This window comes from Thamnophis elegans, chromosome 2, assembly GCF_009769535.1.
Source record: "Thamnophis elegans isolate rThaEle1 chromosome 2, rThaEle1.pri, whole genome shotgun sequence".
Taxonomy (NCBI): Eukaryota; Metazoa; Chordata; class Lepidosauria; order Squamata; family Colubridae; genus Thamnophis; species Thamnophis elegans.
Window position 1 is genome coordinate 85837876 of NC_045542.1, and position 15964 is coordinate 85853839.

Sequence of the window (15964 nt, forward strand, 5' to 3'; positions counted from 1 at the left end):
CCTCAGGGTCTTTCCTGTTTTTCAATTTTTGTTTTGCAAAAAAAAAACCACCCTAGGGTTTAAAATTTTTCATTGCAGATTTTGTTTCACACACACAAACTAGCTATCTGGAGCAGTAGATTTGTGATAGTTGTCTCATTTGCTATAGGCATTTTAGGGATACCACTTAGGTCACTTACAAATTATGTCTTATCACACTTCCATTATAGGGAATGTCAAAGAAGCAAAACACTTCACACACACCTCTCAAGAGGTTTTTTTTTGCTTTTCAATTTCACTGTCACTTTCTGGCTATAGGTCCAGGAAATAAATACTATTATTTCTGTAGTTTCTAGAAGATCTCTCAGGACTGTAGTAGTTTGTATTGGGGTAATGTGGACGTTTTGCCCACTTAGATTTTGTGTGTGTGTGTATGTGTGAGTGAGTGAGTGTGTGTGTGTGTGTGTGTGTGTGTGTGTGTGTGTGTGAGAGAGAGAGAGAGAGAGAGAGAAATTTAAAAGGTTGTTTTTCCTCAGTATTTTTCCCCAAATCCAGATCTGTCTGTTTGTCTATCATCTATCTATCTATCTATCTATCTATCTATCTATCTATCTATCTATCTATCTATCTATCTATCTATCTCTTTATTCATTCAGCTCATATGCTGCCTATTTCGCCTGGAGATGACTTTAATAATTAAAAACCAATAAAACATTACATCAATAAATAGTAACATTAAATTAGGGAGATAGGAAGCAACATACATATGGGTGGAAGATGGAGTCGTAGTCCATTAACCACATCCAGAAAGATTGCCCCCATTGGAATACTAGGCCATTTGACAGAGGCAGGGCTTTAGGCTTTTCAGAAAGTCAGAAGGGTGGGTGTGGATCTCACCTTGGGGTTAAACCTGGGGGGACAGCTTTTGATGTCAAAATGGGATACTCTTGAGTTTTAATCACAGGCAGCTATGATTAAAAGATGACTGGGTGACTATGGGCTCATCACTCTCTTTTAGTCCAACTCACCTCAAAGGATTGTGTTGTGGAGAATATAGGTGAAAATATATTATATATTATATCATGATGTTTTATCAAGGGTGGAAGTGCTTTATGGGGTGTAAAGCAGCCTTTCCAAGGCTATCATAACTGAATAATCATTAAATCCAGTGATAAAATGAATACTAAATACTTTGTTATCTATCTTGTAGATGTGTTTATACCCATGCCGGAAAACTTATTAGTAAATTTAACGAAAGCAAAGAGGTAAGAGTAATATTATATGTTGTAAGTATAAGCAAAAGTGTATTTTAAGCAATTGAAAGAATTTAAAACTACACTTTAAGACTTTGAAATATTATTTTGCCTATTCCATGTAATAAAATCTAAAACATATTTTGGCCTAAGGAACAAAATAACTTCAGTTAAAATGTTTGATACCTAATAATGGGACAAATGGCAGCCATCAGTCTGAAGAGTGACTCCAGTCCACTTTTCAAGAGACACCCAAAGCAAAATCTTCCCAGATAATTGGACAAGACTGGGTCTGAGTTATCTACACCAGATTGTTATAGTCAGAGGGCAACTACTGAGCTTCTGGTTCATTTGTGTAACCTACACTCTCGCCCACTGTACTGTATAACTGACTTTTAAAGCTCTAAGGATCTGATCAGTTATTGTACTGATAAGCTTGGAACCGAAAATCAACTTTTGAAGCTTTCAGTTCTATCAGATGACATGATGCTGTTACACGTTCTTTAATAAATAAACAAAATAAACAACCACGGAGTGATTAAGGTCTCCTCGTTGGAGAAACCCTGATTGTGGATGGTATTTCCAATGGTGGTACATTGGCACATACATTTTAACACTAGACAAAAAAATTTCACTTAAAACTACTATTGATTTTATTTTAAGTTTTATTTTTTTAAGCTGCAGTGTGAGCTTCAAATATTGGATAATATAAAAATGGATAAATATAGCAAATAAAAAGATGGAAATTTGATTGATTTCAGCTGATTCAAGATTTATTGAGAACTTTGCCTCAGATGTTCATTAAATCTTTGGAAACCCAAAGTGCTTTGGGACCTGCACTACAGGCTGCCTTTAAACTTATGTCATCTACTGGGGGTCGGATTACTGTCTTCCAAACTCAGCTTCCATCTTTAGGAGCAGGTGCACTCAAACCACGGGAAGAGCCTAACCAAAAAGCATCTACAAAGGTTAGCAAAACAAACTTTTACGCCTGATTTTTAAGTGTCTCTTAAAATCTATTTTTATTGCAACAGTTCTTTTTAAAAATAGTTCTAGTCTGCAGTGGGGCTGCAAAAATGCAAATTTTTCAACAGAAGAATATCTTCTAAACCACAGGAAACTATAGTTCTCCTTTATTCTGCTTTGGTCAGATTTAACATTGAGTTCTGAGTACTATAATTTAAGAAAGATTCAGAGAGACTGGAACAGGTTCAAAACATGGCAGTGAGAATGATCAACAGAGCAGAAACTGTTCTTTGAAGATACATTTGAAGGCACTAGGCATATTTAGCCCTGAGAAAGAAAACTAAGAAATATTAGTGCAGTGGTTAGAGTGTATTATTGCAGGCTACTTCAGCTGACTGCTAGCTGCAGTTCGGCAGTTCAAATCTCACCAGCTCAAGGTTGATTCAGGCTTCCATCCTTCTGAGGGGGGTAAAATGAGGACCTGGATTGTTGCGGGGGGGGGGGGGGGCAATATGTTGACTCTGTTAAACTGCTTAGAGAGGGCTGTAAAAGCACTATGAAGCTGTATATAAGTCTGCTATTGATATTGCTATAATACCACTATTCATATATCTGAAAAGATAATGCACAGAACAGGTTATGTACCGCTATAAGAATTACAGATATATGTTACAGGGAGGCAGAGTCTGACTGCATATTAGAAAACTTGCTAAAAGTAGAGCAGTTCAACTGTAGAATTTATTTCTAGACAGGTGGTGAACATTTTTGGGTGTGCATATGTACCCTATAAGTCAGTATTTACTCTGGAGACTGTCTGGACAAATGCCTGTAGTTTTCTTGGCAAGATTTCAGAAGTGGCTTACCATTGCCGTCTTCCTAGGGATGAGAGTGGGATTGGCTCAAAGTCATCCATTGGCTTTGTGCCTCAGGCAGGACTAGAACGCTCAGTCTCCTGGATTCTAGCTTGATATCTTAACTACTATACCAAACTAATTTTTGATTGTCTCTACAGGATGAATATAAGTATGAGCTGTTATAGATTATTTAATTTCATTACTATACTAAAAGGCTATTGAACCTAATGCCTAAATGGCCATTTTCAATTTTGATTGACTACTAGAAGCCTAGACTCAAGCCATTGTATAATGAAATCCTTGCGTTAGTTTGAACATTACTAGTATTTTTTAAAAATATTGGGCAATAGCTAGTGTAAATCATTTGAACAATGCTGTCCTTACAGTAAGGCTGTGAACAAAGCCTCACTTTTCAACCGTCTACACAGCTGCAACTTCCTTTACCCAGCGTTCCTGGTGAAAGCATACACACCAAAGATTGTTTCGGTGTGTATGCACCGCATACATACACAAGCATACGGAGGCAATTTAGCACAAAAAAGCTGTGCTAAAACCCTTGGGAGGATGCAGCTGCTTCAGTGCTTAATGAATATTGCTTTGTTGGTGAATGAATATGAATGAAACACCCCTTCAAGTGCATTTTTTGCCTTTTACCAGGATGTTCCTCTGACACCATCTACTGACTTCTATAAAAAATTGGCCTTGGATTGCTCAGGACAACAGGTTGCGGTTGACTTGTTTCTTCTTAGTGGGCAGTACTCTGACTTGGCTTCATTAGGTAAGACATACTTGTTGCTCTCCATTTAAAAATGCTTTGTTGAAATTATAATCTGTAGATTACAGATTATAATCAGGGGGTGATTATAATAAAATATGATTGTCGTTTATCGAAACTGTTTCGTAAAACTATATATGCATGAGGAACCCTGTTCTACTGGTTTGCTTTCTTTCCTGCTTGATTAATAAAGGTATAATTACAGATTTTAAATTGTAAAAACTAAAACATTACAATCAAAAGATGGAGCAATACATTTCAGTAATGATCTATTTCCAGTTCATAATCTTAAAAATCTGTTTTTTTAGGAAAGAAATGTATTCCACTTCAGTAGTGAGACTACTGCTTGAAAAAAATGTGCATGTTTATTTTTCTTACTATAAAACTTCTATTTTTATATTATATTACTTTTAAGTCTAAAAATGAAATAAATTTACTTTTTTTTAGGGTGTATATCAAGGTATTCTGCTGGTAGTGTATATTATTATCAAGCTTACCATCATCAACACAATCCTCTTATGGTGGAGAAATTACAGAAAGAACTAAAGCGATATTTAACTAGGAAGATTGGCTTTGAAGCTGTCCATGAGGATAAGATGTACAAAGGTCAGACCCTTAGCCTGCCAGTGTTAATTGAAGCATTGTCATAATTGCCTAAATAAGTTAAAAGGTGCATGTAAATATTTGAAATTCTAAGTAGCCTTGAATTTGGAATTCTGACAAATGATGTTTGATACTCAGCATTGCTTAAGTTATTATTCTTTCTTTACAGTCTTATGTATGAGCTTTTATGAGAGAGTTGTCATAGAATATTATAAACCAATTGTATAATCAGTGAAGGCTATTTCCACATGTGTAAATTGAGATTGTTGATCTCAAAGATCATGGAAACATGGCATCCTGTTCCCCAGGGGCAAGGTCTTTCATATATTGGATGGTTACAGTGGAAGCAACTCTCCCTCCCTCCTTTTCCTAGAGCTTGCTATATTGTTAAATAAATTGGCTCAGGGGAATCTGATATGCCTATCATAGCAGATTGGTACTGCTAGGAAGATTTTTAAAGAATGCATTGTAAATCCAAAGGTAAATTTATGCCTTGAATGTTCTTTTTTGGTAAAAGGATAGATTTTGGGGGGTTGGGAGAAAGAGGACATCTTGAATCAAAAGGTAATGCAAAATGAGCTGCACACAGGAATGAACTTGCTTTGGAATTTATAGGGATGCGGTGGCTCAGTGGCTAAGACTTCTGATCGAGCTTGTCGATCAGAAAAGTTGGCAGTTGGCAGTTCGAATCCCTAGCGCTGCGTAATGGAGTGAGCTCCCATTACTTGTCCCAGCTTCTGCTAACCTAGCAGTTTGAAAGCATGTAAAAATGCAAGTTGAAAAATAGGGACCACTTTGGTGGGAAGGTAACAGCGTTCCATGCGCCCTTGGCGTTTAAACATGCCGGCTACATGACCACTGAGAAATCTTCAGACTGTGCTGGCTCTTCAGCTTTGAAATGGAGATTAGCACTGTACCCTAGAGTCAGGAACGACTTGCACATATGTGTGAGGGGAACCTTTACCTTTATCTTTGTATTTATGAATGAGATGATTTTTTCTAAATTTAGGCTTATTTTAAGCACAGTTTTCAAATGTTTTCCCGCTTCAAAATAACATAGCCCTAAGTCTATACTTCTTCTTTACTATAAAAAAAATACATATTTTAATTTGGTTCAGTTCAGTTATTGAAAACATAAAGAGACTTATAATGATAATGCTAGTAGTATATTTGCATAACTCATTTAAGAATATTGTAACCAACCTAAGCCGTTCAAGAGAGACTGGCTGCATTTAGATTGCCCTTTTTATGTGGTAAAATCCTCTCTGCTTGCACAAAGAAATACTGTTGCTCACTACATTGAGAATAATATTACAAAAGCTTTATAACAATGGGGGGTGTTTGCCATACAGAAATTTCATTTCCCACACATTGCTTCTGCTTTGATGTTTTTACCTGTGACCCGTCAAAACCGCGGTCGACAAAAGCGCGCATCGACGAAAGCGTGTACCTAACGTCATCAGCAGCGCGACGAAAAAAAATTAAAAAATAAATTAAATTAAAATTAAAATAAAATTAAGCAAGCCGATTCACATAAAGGTAAGGGTTAGGGTTAGGGTTAGGTTAAGGGTTAGGGTTAGGTTAGGGTTACGTTAAGCGTTAGGGTTAGCGTTAGGTTAAGGGTTAGCGTTAGGTTTAGCGTTAGGTTAAGGGTTAGGTTTAGGGTTAGGTTTAGGGTTAGGTTTGGGGGGGTTAGGGTAAGGTTTCGGTTTAATTTTAAATTACCGCTCACAGCGCGATGTTTTCGTCGCGCTGTGATGACGTCACGTACGCGCTTTCGTCGAGCGCGGCTTTTGTCTACCACGGTTTTGTGGTGGAACCGTTTTACTTAGTGACAGTGCTTAAACATAATCTGTTGAAAATTGAAGAGTGAATACTAGTAATTTTAAACTTAATTAAAATGTTTTAAACATTATAATTCTTTCCAGGCCTTTCAATTCACACCTTCCATGGCACTTCTTTGTACGGTCAACTGATCTATTGTCTCTGCCAAACGTGAATCCTGATGCAGGATATGCTGTCCAAATGTCAGTAGAGGAGAGCTTGACAGATATGCAGGTGGTCTGTTTTCAGTCAGCCCTCCTGTATACATCTAGTAAAGGTAAGCAGCCTGTGGCATCTGGTATACATTTCAAAGCCATATCCTCCATGCTTTTAACAAAAAATAGTTGTTATTAAAATCTTTAGATTTTTTGCAGTTTTCATGATTAAGAACTTCATAGGTTATTGGCAGATACTCATGACTTTCACTGTTAAATGGTGCTTTGGGTTTGAAAAAAGCGGAAAATAACAAATTTGGTTAGAAACAGCAGCTTATATTTAAATTTGTAAGATGAATGAATTTGTATATTCTATACAACTTCTATACGAATTCTATACACCCCATGTCCGCAATAGAATTAATGTATCATGGTTTTTGAAGGATACCCTGGATTTATTTTAAATGCTATTAAAAACTACTTTTTTAACAGGTGAAAGAAGAATACGTGTCCACACACTGTGTTTACCTGTTGTAAGCCATTGAGTGATGTTTATTTAGGAGCTGATGTACAAGCTATTACAGGCCTTTTAGCCAATATGGGTATGTGCTGAATTGTTGATTGAATTGCACAATATTTTTTGATTCGTTGATACTATCTTGTACAAAGTTTAAAGATTGGTGGTAATGAATGTTTTGGTTGAGATTGTTAGAATGCATAAAGGTGCTTATAAAAATGTATCTAAAAAGCTTGGCAACTGCCACAGCATAAAGAGATATAGATACTATGCAGTGTTGCTTTGTATTCTTTTTGGTAAATTGGATATCTCTGTGTGTGTGTGAGAGAGAGATTGAGCAATGTGAATGAATCATTAATATCCATTGTTAATACTCTTTATTGTGATTGTCTTTTTGACATTCAATTGACTATATTTTGTTCCTTTTCAGCTGTTGATCGGTCAGTTTCTGCTAGTTTGGAGTGATGCCTCGAGATGCATTGGTGAATGCTGTAATAGATTCTCTTTCTGCATACCGCTCATCTGTCCTAACCATTCAGCAACCAGGTCTTATGGCTCCTGCATCATTACGTCTGTTTCCATTGTTTATCCTGGCTCTTTTAAAACAGGTAAAAATAAAAACAGAAAATTGCCTTAGAAATAGAAGTTGGTCTAAGTAAATTTTGCTAAATTAATGATGACCATTTATAGTATATTAGTAACTTTTTCCAGATATTTATGCAGTAACAATTTTTTTAAAAAAAACTATTCTATATTGAGAAATATAGCCTGAAGTAAAAAAAGGTATGGTTTAAATTTATGATCTTGACACTCTGAATAACTTTTAGTTGTCTTGTTTTTTCTGTTGCTACGTTTGCTTACAGAAAGCATTCCAAGTAAAACAAATACCCGTTTAGATGAACGCATCTTTACAACGTGTCAAGTGAAAAGCCAACCATATAGTGTACATCATGCTTATTATGCATCCCAATCTGTATAGAATTGACAATCTTACAGATGAGGTAAGTTCTTCATCTAAATTTGTCTGGAAATCATGGATGTATCTTCCTAGTCTCAGATATTATACAAAATTGTACTAAAACATTTGACTTTAGTGCATATTTTATAGTAAAGGTATGCTTTTCAGATTCAGGGAGCAGTTTTATTCAATATTATATGTCAGTCTTGCTTTTTCCAGACCTCAACTCTTGGAAGTTTGGAAAAAGGAAACTTTTTCCCCTTCCCTATCTAAGCCTTGAGGGGTGATTTAGTTATGTGAGTATTGACAATCAAGAACATTGCAAATAGGTACCGATATTTGACATAATAGGTGAAGGCACAATTATGAAGATAGCAATTATGACATACTTTGAGAGTAGATATAAATATAACAGCTGTTAAGTTATAGTATAAATTGTGACTTTTATGAATTGGATTATTAGTTTGGCATGTACCAGAAATTTTATAAACTGTTTCTATTTTTGTATGTAGTTGTCTAATTTTGTGCTTGATATACTAATCATTTAGCCATCAAATTCAGTGTTTTAGTGTGTGTTTAAATGAATGGAGATATTAAATTATAATGGGTAAATTGCAAAGGACATTGAAATTGAATGTATGCAAGTAGAATATCTGATATTACAAATAGAATTAAATTTAAATGGTATGCATTCCTTCATTTTAACATATGTAACAATATTATTTATATGCAAACTAAACATTGTTAAATTTCTTTCAAGAACAACTATGATTGGTTAGTGCAAATGTAAACACTTTTGATAGTGCAAGGAACAGAAATTGTGTTCAATTTGCAAACCACTTTATCTGGAAACATTAACAATTGCTTAAAAATATTTCTATTTATGTTATAGATATATGCTAATGATATATGCTTTAACACTTGATATCGGTCAGGGTGTGGCAGCCCATGTTTATAATACATAAGATCTATTGTTTTATTTGCCTATTAGAAATCATTTTATCTATTTAGGAGCCCTCAACATTGGTGACAGAACAGTACCTCAGCCACCCATTCTTCAGCTCTCTGTAGAAAAGCTAAACCGGGATGGTGCTTTCTTATGGATGCTGGCTCTGTAAGTAGGATTTTATATATACTATGAGCAGCAGGAGTCATCTCATTCTCCATAAATAAACCTTATAAAATAGCAGTATTTTATTAGCCTGGTTTACTTTTAGTATTTTATTGAGGTAAAGGTTTAATGCATACATTATTTACTAATTCCTGTGTTTGAATATACAGGTCATGTTTTTATGGGTTGGAAAGAATTGTGGACAGAACTTTATAAGCCAAGTACTTGGAGCCCCAAACTATGCATCAATACCACAAAATATGGTAAGAACATAAGACGGTAAGCAAGGATAGACAGCCTGAGCTCCTTCATAGTTTTGGACTACAACTTTCATCAAGCCCAGCCAATATGATAATGGCTAAGGATTTACAAAGTTGTAGGACAATACCATTACAGCAGATGGCAGCATTTAGTCAACCTGGTCTTGAAATGTTAAATAGGTCAGATCCAATATGCAGCTGGATGGGAGATCACCATGAAATCCTAAGAATGATTGTAGAGTAGGCAAAGTTAAAAAATGTCAAAAGGTAAGAACAAGCCATTTTCATACTATATTGCTACCAAGAAAACAACAAAATATCGTTGCCGAAACCTGAACTGACTCGAGATTTAAGATGAGGTATCAGTCAGGATATTGTTACCTACTTCTATTCCTTGATAATGTGACTCCTTAGAACTACCCAAAATTATTTAAGTGTGGCCAACAAAGTACCAGTTGTGCAAACTGAAGTTTTATTGAATAGACCAACAGAGAGCTTTGTGATTCTGGCTTTTAGCTATCCTTATGAATGCCTGAGTTTGCACTGTATAATTTAGAAGAACTAAGTCAATTTCTCAAAATGTTATCATTAAATGAACAGTTTATGCGCTATATGTTTCTGTTTATTGTAACATTCCATTTGCCATGTTATGTACATAAAAATTACCTACAGTTCCAGTCCCTTTGTCTGTGTGTGTAATATCACATGAGAAAGAACAGACTTTCTACTTTAATAGTTATTCCTTTCCAACTTAAATGTAATAACGAAAAAGATTTTCTATGCAGGTAGACTTCAGCTCATGACTGCAGTTGGGACCATAATTATTGTGGCTAAGCAATGCAGCCATAAAGTGTGACATCTTGTGACCACCTCACCTCTAGCAATGGCAATTCTGGCAGTCTGAGATGCTATCATTAAGCAAAGCCCTTGCCTGGCTGTGACTTCTGACTTACCCATTGACTTTGCTTGTGGGAAACCAGCAGGGAATGTCGTAAATTGTGGTCCTTTGTCTGTGGGAGTTGTAAGGACCTGCCATTAAATTCCCCTCATCTGGTGTCACTGTAACTTTGATTGGTCAATGAAAAAACAGTCATAGTTGAGAAGTTAAGTTTGCTTAAGTATTCTTACCCTCGAACCCTCACCACCCTCCAGGCCTTCCGCAAAGTCCTTAAAACCTGGCTGTTCCGACAGGCCTGGGGCTAAAGAGCTGTTGCCCCCATCTCGAATGGTATGACTGTTGTGTGTTTTAAATTATGCAATTGTTATGCTTTGTTTTTTAAATTTTTGTCTGTATCCCCCTTCCCTGGTTTGAGTTGTGAGCCGCCCTGAGTCCCCTTCGGGGGGAAAGAGCGGCATATAAATATAATAAACTGAACTGAACTGAACTTACAGTGCTCTGTCTCACAAAAAACACCAGAAAAAAGATTTACTTGTTGTGTTCTCAAAGAGAAAAAAGTATACTCTTGCAGAGGTAGCTAATAAAGTTAGAATCAGTTCATGATGTATAGTATTCTGAAATTTTATAATATTTTGCTCCATTATTACCCCCATTTTTGTTTGTTTTTGACAGACACATCTTCCAGAATTGAACACAGCTGAATCGTCTAGAGTTCTTGCTTTTATTTCTGGCTAAGGGAGCAAAGGCCTTTCTTTCCATATTATATTTTAAAGTAAGTAGATTGCTTGTGGAATTTGATTGGTAGATTGAACGAAAATTTGCATGATTGCCTTTCTGAACACTAAAAATTGCATGCATGCAAGTACCTTAAATTGCAAACTTCCTTCAGTTCATGTCTGGCACAACAAGACACTTTTGCAGAGACAGAAAGCATATTCAGTGAAAAAAAAAACTACTAGCCAAAAGTATTAAGTAACACCATGGAAAGGAATAAAAGAGGACAATGAAGATGATGCAAATGGAATTATGACATTGTTAAATTTATTTGCAGGATTGTTAGCTATTTAGACTCTAAAATAGACAAAGTTTTTAGTGTAAATGTTGCACATTAATTCTATGCATACAATAAATGTTAACTAAATATGATCATTGCTGGTCAGTTACCATGATGAATAGTTTTAAAAGGAATAAAGTATATAAGCTGTACTTATATGGCTTTCTGTTTATATTTTGAAGGGATGAGAGTCCATGGAAACCAAGTTTCTTAAAATATGATAGAAGACAGAACAGAATCTGCATTATCATATTATGAATTTCTTTTGCATATTCAGCAAAAATTGAATAAATGATCTCTTTCTTAAATGGTTCATCTGCTCAAAGGAATGTACCCTCGGTGCAAAACTCTTATTCCTGTAATGCTCCTATAAGTTGTTGGCCTGGTGCAGTTGATGAAAATCTCACTGTGATTCCCTCTCTTCTCCCCCCCCCTCCCCGGCTGCAAAAGAAAAAAGAAAAGCAAAAAAGGACTGTGGAATCTTTAAGTACACTATTGTGTAGTTGTACGTTAAAACTTTAAAATAAATTTGAATATGTTGGTCATCTTAATTTACTGCAAAAATGTTCACAGTAAGTAATTGTGGCATAAGTTAAAAGGCAATATTGGAGAAATGTTTATAAACTAACTTTTTTACCTTTCATTTTTATTTTCTGCTTGTGTTTTGCTGCTAGAATTAAAAATTCCAAGACTTGAGTTTCCAGGAAACTATATTGTCTTGATTATACAGTACATTATTCGTTAAAAGTTGCCTTTTTAAAGGAACAATGAAAAGTACATTGTGAACAAAATACCTGCAGTTTCAATGAGCTTAGTTTCCATTTCTTTTAAACATTGATTATGATAAGAACAAAAGTAAACTTGAAGTAGTCTACTTGGGTTTAAATGAATATCAAATAATTCATTTGAATATCTTTAGGATGTGTCAGTATTCTAGGTCTTGAAAGATTAATGAGATTACGTTATATTCAGTAAGAATTAAAATTTAAAAAGATCTGATGCAGCTGAAAAAAATAGTGAACAATATTTGATCCTAGTCTTGGCTGTTAGCATGATGTGTTTGGTCTTAATTCATTGAAAGTAAATAGGGGAACAGACAGTAAACCAAAAACCATTATTTTCGTATTGTTTATTATTTTTTCAGTCATCTTTTTATAATGGGCTGAGGTTTTCATAAAATCCTTACTGGTTAAATAATACATTGGAGGTGTATTTAATAGCTTGTTGAGATCCAAAGGACATCAGTTTTAATAATAATAATTTTGCTATTCAAACATTTGAGGCTTTAATGGAAAAACTATAGACAGGAACCCTGCTCAATTCAGAATGTTCAAATACTGAGCAGTTATGAAAGAGAAATCTTACTTTTATGGTTCCCTGGAAATTGCTATAATTTAAGTAATATAAGTGTATTGACATTTGTAAAACAGAAGGAACTCTGGTGGTATATTATGGCAATCACTGGTTTCTACATTGCCCTTTACTTCACACACACACACACACACAGCCCCCAAATTGAATGGAATATTTTTCTGCTGCAAATCCTTCCTGGTAGTTTTGGTAGAATCATTTGCATTGATTTGTTGGTCATTGCTTTAATTTATACAGTTTCACCCATTTGAGGAATGACTAGATCATCATATATGCAAAAAGCCAGTGAAGTTTTTTTTCATGAACTATAGTATTTATCAACTGCCAACTGGAATAGCAATTGTAAGAAATGTTAGCGATACTGTCTGCATCATGATCTATTTAGTTTGTTGGAATGATTTATGAAGATCTGTAGAAAATGGTTGCTCAACATCTGAAAGAAAGGGGGACATTTCTTTAAAATAATTCAGATATCTAAAAAAATTACCTACTGACTTCAGGAACCTTATAACTGAATTCACTGTTTTAATATTTTTTAAATTCAGTTATTTTGAAATGTTTTTTTTAGAACACTGGTAATCTAATTTAGAAACATATGATCATGATGAGATATGCACTTGTAAGTTATAGAAATCAGTCAAGTGCTTTAAAATACAATATATAACGGAGGATTAATTAACTCTTCTCCAAAAAATATACACAAACGTGTATAAGCCAGCTTTCTGAAAGAAGGTATAGGCAAAGATTAAGTATAGGGAAGTACCATTGGCATCTCATGCTGGCTGTGGGTTCCTCCTTGCTTCATTCAAGTTGGAGCAGAGAATTGGTGTGATCAGATTCTGTAGAACCTGAATGGTAAAATCCAGACAAGCAGCACCCTGCCTAACATCTGTATTTAAAAATATTCTGCATGGAAAGGAGGGGAAAGCATGATGTTGACATAGGTCTACTTCATGTGGGATAAAAATAATGGGCTTTGATTGAATTATGGAACCTGATAAACAGATTTCAAGAATGCATCCCTAACTAACTCTAAAAAAACGTTAACTGAGCATATTATGCTCTTTGGATAGAATATTGTTCATGCACTTTGAAATAGAAGTGAATTTTCTAATTCTTTCTGAGGAGAAAATTGATATCCTCCTCAACTTCTTAAGAAATCCAGGGCAAATCCATGTATAAATGTTAAATCACAATTTATATATGTTTTAGGTTCTTTAAAACATAAGTAATCAAGAGTAGCCTTGATGCTCCCATCTCAGCATGGCAGTCACCAGCAAATGTTCTCTATTTTTCTAGTTCAATATTTTAAAGAATTCGTATAATTTATCAATATTCTAGATTTGATCGTGCAACAACATATTAGCATTTACTTTTCTGTAACTTAATTTGCGTTTGGATAAATTCTGATTGTTTTGCAATAATGTGGAAAAACTTGTTTATTCAAGGTTAATAATATATATATATATATATATATATATATATATATATATTATTCATATATTATATATTATTCATTCATTCATTCAGAATATCAAGGGACCATCAAATGTGACTAGCCTTCTCTCCACTAACTACATATTAAAATCTTACAGTCAATTTGATTTTGTAAAGTAGTGTAAAAATATTGTAATATTAATCCTTGTTTTCTGATCTCAGACATTGATCTTTAGTGTGCAATTGTAAACCTTGCTCTTCTGACTTGAAGACAAGGTTTTACTTGTTCCCCTTTTTACAGTTTGTAATTTTCACTTTTATTCCTGTAAAAAGTCATTTGTAACACATGCAAATGCTTATTTTAGCTGTGCTAATTTATCAAATTGGCTACTCAATAAAATTAATTGAAAGAGCTTGCATAGAATTTTATCGGTGTTTTTAAACAAAATGGAATATGCAGAGACTATCTGACCATTTAATGAATAAAATGATTTTCAGTGCATAAAGAGGTACTTCTATGAATGATTAAACCTGGGGATTAATGCTATTTAAATGCAGTGCAAATTGATGTGAAAATACAAGTATTTTGATATAAGCAGTTATCTTCTGAAACTTCACATTCAGCAATTAGTTTCAATAAATATGCAGAATTATAATGTAAAGAATTGCTGGGTCATTGACTTAATATGATGGTCTGACCATTAATTAGAATGCTCCTCTGAGAATTGTAATTAATCAACTTTAAGCCAGTTAAATTTCAGTAATCATAATAGACTCTTCACAATATCAGAAAATATTATATATCTCAACTTGTCCACGATTCTAACCAATACATCTATGTACATAAAAACTTTGGAAAGTGAAAAAAACTTCAGTATCTATTTGGAATAGTATATCATTTTGTTAAATTAACTCAGACTTTTTCATGAAAGATTAAGATTTTTGGAAGTATTTTATTATTTTTCACAAAGGTAGCTCAGCCAGCTTTTTCTTACATTACATATAATGGCTTATTCATTATAATTACTTAAATCATTTTGTCCTGTATCCAGGAAACACATTTGGTTATAAGCAACATATTATACAGTCAAGCCTTAGCAGTGAAAGCGTTTAACTTTAACTGGGTATATCTGACCCTGATTAGAACTGGACAGGAAGTTTAAGGAAAAACAAGAGCTTAAACGAGACTGGGAAGTTATCTCACAAAAAAGCAATGGCAAATCACTTCTTTATTCTCAACATATCTAAAATCATGAGGAATTTAGTTTGGCTTGGAAGATTTTTATCAATTATAGTAGTATATTATTATCTGTACTATTTTTTTCTCTCTTTTCCTATCAAGATCCTATTATCTTCTGCACATATAAACTTGATAGAAAACTTATATTTAAGGATCTTTCTACAACAATCAAAGCCATGATAATTATCAACTCCTTCAGCCTTGAGAATACATATTACATGCAGTTTATAAGAGGGAAAGTATTTATATCAAGGAACGATGGAACAGAAGGCAAAAATTAACATCTAGAACTGTTCTGACCACCCCCCTCCGTACAATGAGTCACGACAACATAAGATTACTGCTAGACAATTTATTCATAGTAAATTAACACTGACAAGACTTTGGCAGCAACCCAGACTTCCACAGATAAGAAATACATACAAGAGCTTCTCCAGCTTTAGTATAACGGTGGTGTCCTGCAAAAAGCCTCCTCCAAAAGTCTCTTCTTATATACTCTCTTGGGAGGAGCCTAATCACAACCACCTGGCCCCCAATTATCTTCTATATCTCTGTAGTTGCTGTCGGTGCTTATCTGCCCCCTTTGCCTGGCGTCCGGGACCACCTCCCTTAGCTCCTCCCCACTGCTCCAGGGCCTGATGTCAGGGACAAGCTCCCTTTGGCTTTCACGCTGCTCCATGCCTCAGGCGCCTCCTGGTGGCCAACCAAC

The 15964-nt window shown here is 34.7% G+C and overlaps 1 protein-coding gene across 1 annotated transcript in view; it reads left to right on the forward strand.

The window, feature by feature from the left end:
• Positions 1-14439, forward strand: part of SEC24A (SEC24 homolog A, COPII coat complex component) — a 43130-nt gene extending 28691 nt beyond the window's left edge. Inside the window, 20 exon segments of the mRNA XM_032238896.1 lie at positions 1190-1244; positions 1972-2200; positions 3710-3830; positions 4275-4433; positions 6359-6382; positions 6385-6531; positions 6902-6946; positions 6949-7011; positions 7357-7388; positions 7391-7534; positions 7790-7799; positions 7802-7863; positions 7865-7927; positions 8895-8973; positions 8976-8998; positions 9166-9258; positions 10826-10874; positions 10877-10925; positions 11390-11419; positions 11421-14439. Of these exon segments, the coding sequence (XP_032094787.1) occupies positions 1190-1244; positions 1972-2200; positions 3710-3830; positions 4275-4433; positions 6359-6382; positions 6385-6531; positions 6902-6946; positions 6949-7011; positions 7357-7388; positions 7391-7534; positions 7790-7799; positions 7802-7863; positions 7865-7927; positions 8895-8973; positions 8976-8998; positions 9166-9258; positions 10826-10874; positions 10877-10925; positions 11390-11419; positions 11421-11502 (1559 nt within the window). The 3' untranslated portion in view covers positions 11503-14439.
• Positions 14440-15964: the final 1525 nt, after the last annotated feature.